At 47.4% G+C, this 5,000-nt stretch overlaps 1 protein-coding gene across 1 annotated transcript in view; it reads left to right on the top strand.

Annotated features, from left to right (window-relative positions):
* Positions 1-5,000, top strand: part of LOC143276854 (uncharacterized) — a 39,199-nt gene that overhangs the window by 17,690 nt on the left and 16,509 nt on the right. Inside the window, 2 exon segments of the mRNA XM_076581511.1 lie at positions 518-756; positions 2,800-3,083. Of these exon segments, the coding sequence (XP_076437626.1) occupies positions 591-756; positions 2,800-3,083 (450 nt within the window). The 5' untranslated portion in view covers positions 518-590.

Raw genomic sequence — 5,000 nt, 5'->3', positions numbered from 1 at the left:
TTTCACAGTCAACGCAGCAGCTACCCTCCATTCCATTCACAAATGTATATTTGTTTATTTTTGTTTACTTGTTTGTTTGTTTATTTATCTTTTATAACAGTTTTACAGTCATCGCAGAAGCTAACCTCCATCCTATTCACGAAAGTATATTTGTTTATTCATTTATTTATCTATTTATCTTTTATAACAGTTTCACAGTCATCACAGAAGCCATCCTGCATTCCATTCGTGAACGTATATTTGTTTATTTATTTATCTATTTATCTATTTATCTTTTATAACAGTTTCACAGTCATCACAGAAGCCACCCTGCATTCCATTCGTGAACGTATATTTGTTTATTTATTTATCTATTTATCTATTTATCTTTTATAACAGTTTCACAGTCATCACAGAAGCTAACTTATTTATCTTTTATAACAGTTTCACAGTCATCACAGAAGCCACCCTGCATCCCATCCACAAAACAAAACAAAACAAAACCCACCAAACTCTTCCTTCTGACTATTATGGCCAGCACGCACAGCCACTACCAAAGCCACAGCCACAACCACAACCCAAGCCTGACGTCACCCACCAACCAGGCGACGATGACGTCACCGCTGGCGGCGCCACTGTACGATGATCACACCCAGCCTCACTCCCACGTGACGCATGCGCAGCTCACGCTTTTCGTCGCCTGCGCTCTCGGCGCTTTACTGTGGCTCATACGCCCGTGGTACGGTCCGGGATCCCGAAGTTCCAGCAACAGCGACGGTGAGTTTCTGTTTTCCTTTTTTCAGGTCTTCAGTTTCTCAAGGACGGGCGCAATAGCCGAGGGGTTAAAGCGTTGGACTTTCAATCTGAGGGTCCCGGGTTCGAATCTCGGTGACGGCGCCTGGTGGGTGAAGGGTGGAGATTTTTCCGATCTCCCAGGTGCAGACCTGCTTAATGTAAGTTCTTTCTGATCGTGAGCTCAAAAAGAGAGAGAGACCTTTGAGATGGATTGAAAGAAAATGTAAGTTCTTTCTGGTAATGAGCTCAAAAAGAGAGAGAGAGACCTTTGAGACTGATTGAAAGAAAGTGTAAGTTCTTTCTGGCCATGAGCTCAAAAAGAGAGAGAGAGAGAGACCTTTGAGATGGATTGGAAGAAAATGTAAGTTCCTCGTGGTCATGAGCATGAACAGAAGATTTGAGAGACAATTATCTTGAGATAGTTGTATTTGTGTTTGTATTTGTATTTCTTTTTATCACAACAGATTTCTCTGTGTGAAATTCGGGCTGCTCTCCCCGGGGAGAGCGCGTCGCTACACTACAGCCACCTTTTTTTTATAATTATTTTTTAAAATTTTTCCTGCGTGCAGTTTTATTTGTTTTTTTCCTATCGAAGTGGATTTTTCTACAAAATTTTGCCAGGAACAACCCTTTTGTTGCCGTGGGTTCTTTTACGTGCGATAAGTGCATGCTGCACACGGGACCTGGGTTTATCGTCTCATCCGAATGACTAGCGTCCAGACCACCACTCAAGGTCTAGTGAAGGGGGACAAAATATCGGCGGCTGAGCCGTGATTCGAACCAGCGCGCTCAGATTCTCCCGCTTCCTTGGCGGACGCGTTACCTCTAGGCCATCACTCCACCTTATGGAGGCCGACATGGCAGGAAAAGGTTGGTTAGGTGTTGGACTTCTGACACACAGTGTTCACTAGTGATCGGGGTTCGAGGCCGCGTTTCGGCATAGCGGTGTTGTATCTTTGTTTAAAAAAAAAAAAATTAAATATAAGAATATTAAAGAAAAAAAAAACCCGAAGAAATTAGAATTTTTTAAAAAGACACTTTCCTCCGATTTTCCTCACTCCACCCAGGTGTGTATGGGTACCTGACTGCGGTCGGGGAAGCTATAAACTGGCCGAAGCCCTAGATTATGATGATGATGATGATGATGATGATGATATGGACACTTATATAGCACCTATCCTTGGTCGGAACCCAATCTCTTAAGGCTTTACAAACACTGGAGTCATTGCGCACAACAGGCTGACGACTGACAGCTGCCTTTGGGGGGCGCTCATCATTCGTTTCCTGTGTCATTCAATCAGGTTCTTGTCACGCACATATACGTATTTGTACAGACATGTAACATTTTACGTGTATGACTAATTTGTTTATTTATCCCGCCGTGATGGTAGCCACACGCCGTTTTCGGATGTGTGCATACTGGGAATGTTCTTGTTTCCATAACGCTGACATGGATTCATAGATCTTTAACGGGCTTGTTCGATCTTCTGCGTGCGTATACACACGAAGGGGGCTCAGGCGAAAGCAGTTCTGCACATATGATGACCTGGGAGATCGAGGGGGAAAAAATCTCCACTCATTACCCACCAAGCTCCGCCAAGTTACCGAGATTCGAACCCGGGACGCTCACATTCAAAGTCCAACGCTTTAACTTTCTGGACCTTGCGATTGGAATGAACTTCCTCTTTCGCTTCGTCAAGTCTCCACACTCAGCTCTTTCAAGTCTGGCCTTAAAACCCACCTCTTCCCAAAATAGCTTCCCTTGCCTGCCCTTCCTTGTCTTTAGCTTCTACAGTTTTAGAGTTATGCATGCGTGTGAATGACTGGTGCGAAAGCGCTTTGATTTGTCTCTGCACAAGATCCAGCGCTATATAAATGCCATTATTATTATTATTAACCACTCGGCTATTGGAATTGAATTCACATCCCCGGTGGCCGTAAAAACCTGTAGAACCTTTGATATATTTTTTTTTCAAAGTCATTATATTGAAGAGAAAATTTAAGAACAAAATTTCTTCGAAACAGGACCGGATGTGGAGACTGGACTCGAGACGGCGCATGCGCATGCGCAGTCGAAGGAAGGCGGAAGTGACGTTGGTGGGCAGAAGGCTGACGTCACGAAGAATGACGTCAAGGCGGGTGCCGAGGGGGTGGGCGTGGGAGAGGGAGGGGAGAAGGCGGTGAAGGGGTCCGGAGGCTCCTCCCCTCCCTCCTCTTCCCCCCCGGTCCCATCGGTGGAGGAGACTTTGAAGAACGTTTCTGTGTTCGGGTTGGCCATGCTGTACTTCTGCCTCTGCGACTACATCAAGGTGAGGTTTTGTTGTTGTTGTTTTTTTGTGGGGGAGGGTCGGTGGGGGGGGGGGGCGGGGAGTGTTGGGGGGGGGAGGGGGAGAGTGGATTTAGGGGGGTCAGGGGGGAGGTGGGTTAGAGTGTAGTGTCTGTCTTTGTGTCTGTCTGTCTGTCACTGTGTTCGTGTTGGTCATGTGCTCTCTACTTCTTCCTCTATGACTACGTCAAGGTAAGGGTTGTTTTTTGGGGGTGGGTCGGGGGTGGGGGGGTTCTTCTTTTTTGTTTGTTTGTTGGTTTGTTTGTTGGTTAGTTTTTTGGGGGGTGGGTTGGGGGGGGGTAGGGAGAGGTGGGGTGTTTGGGGGGGGAGGTGGGTTAGAGTGTAGTGTCTGTCTTTGTGTCTGTCTGTCTGTCTGTCACTGTGTTCCGGTTGGTCATGTGCTCTACTACTTCTTCTGCGACTCGGTCAAGATGAGGTGGGTTTTTTTGTTTTGTGGGGGTTTTTTGGTTTGTTTTTGTTGTTGTTGTTTGTTGGAGGTGTTGTTGGGTCTTTTTTTTTCGGGTGTGGGGGGAGGGCGTGGGGGGGAGGGGGAAGGGGGGGGCTGTGGGGGGGGGGGGGGTGGAGAGGGTTGGGTGGGGAGAGTGTGGTGTCGTTCCTTGTGTCTTTCTGACTGTGACTGTTCGTGTTGGTCATGTGCTCTACTTCTTCTTCTTCTTGTGCGACTCCGTCAAGATGAGGTGGGTTTTTTAGGAGTTTTTTGTTGTTTTTTGTGGGGGGGTTTTGCCTGTTTGTGAGTGTGTTCGGCTTGCTCATTTTCTACTTCTTCTGCGACTTCGCTAATGTGAGTTGTGGGTTTTTTTGCTATTGTTTTTTTTTTTTTTTTCGGGGAGGGCGAGAGGGGGGGCTGGTTTTTTTTGTTTTTTTTTTTTTTGGGGGGGGGGGTTCGGGGGTGGGTGGGGGCACGTTGTTTGGATGGGTGGTAGAATGTAGTGTCTGTACTTGTGTCTGTATGTCTGTGAGTGTGTTCAGGTTGGTCATGCTCTGCGTCTTCCATTGCCGACTACATCAGGGTGAGGTTTTGTTGTTGTTGTTGTTTGTTGGAGGTGTTGTTGGGTCTTTTTTTTCCGAGGGGGGGGGGCGGTGGTTGGCTGGGGGGGGGGGGGGCTGTGGGGGGTGGTGGTGGTGGTGAGGGTTGGGTGGGGAGAGTGTGGTGTCGTTCCTTGTGTCTGTCTGACTGTGACTGTTCGTGTTGGTCATGTGCTCTACTTCTTCTTCTTGTGTGACTCCGTCAAGATGAGGTGGGTTTTTTAGGGTTTTTTTTGTTGTTGTTGTGTTTTGTTGTTTTTTTGTTGTTGTTTTTTGGGGGGGCGACGGGGGGGGGGGGGGGCGTGTATGGGTGGGTTGAGTGTAGTGTGGTGTCTGTCTGACTGTGACCATGTTGGTGGTGTTGCTAATGTGCTCTACTTTTTCCTTTGCGACTACGTTAAGGTGAGTTTGTTTTGTTGTTGTTTGTTTGTTTGTTTGTTTTTGGGGGGAGTGGCAGTTTGGGTGGGGAGTGGTGGGGAGTAGAGTGTAGTGGTGTCTGTCCTTGTGTCTGTCTGTCTGTGAGTGTGTTCGGCTTGGTCATGGTCTACTTCCTCCTCTCATTTAATGGAAGCATAGAATGGAACATGCAGAGAGGGAGGAGGGGGGGGGGGGGGTGAGAGTTGGGTGGGTAGAGTGTGGTGTCGTTCCTTGTGTCTGTCTGTCTGTCTGTCTGTGAGTGTGTTCGGGTTGGTCATGTGCTCTCTACTTCTTCCTCTGCGACTACGTCAAGATGTGGTTGTTTTTTGTTTGTTTGTTTTGTGTGTGTGTGTGTGTGTGTGTGTGTGTGTGTTGGTTTGGGGATTTTTTTTTTTTGGGGGGGGAGGGGTGTGCCGGGGGGGGTCTTTTTTTGTTG

The sequence above is a fragment of the Babylonia areolata genome, chromosome 33, assembly GCF_041734735.1.
Source record: "Babylonia areolata isolate BAREFJ2019XMU chromosome 33, ASM4173473v1, whole genome shotgun sequence".
Taxonomy (NCBI): Eukaryota; Metazoa; Mollusca; class Gastropoda; order Neogastropoda; family Buccinidae; genus Babylonia; species Babylonia areolata.
The sequence above is the reverse complement of the archived record's forward strand: the minus strand, read 5'-3'. Positions and strand labels throughout refer to the sequence as shown.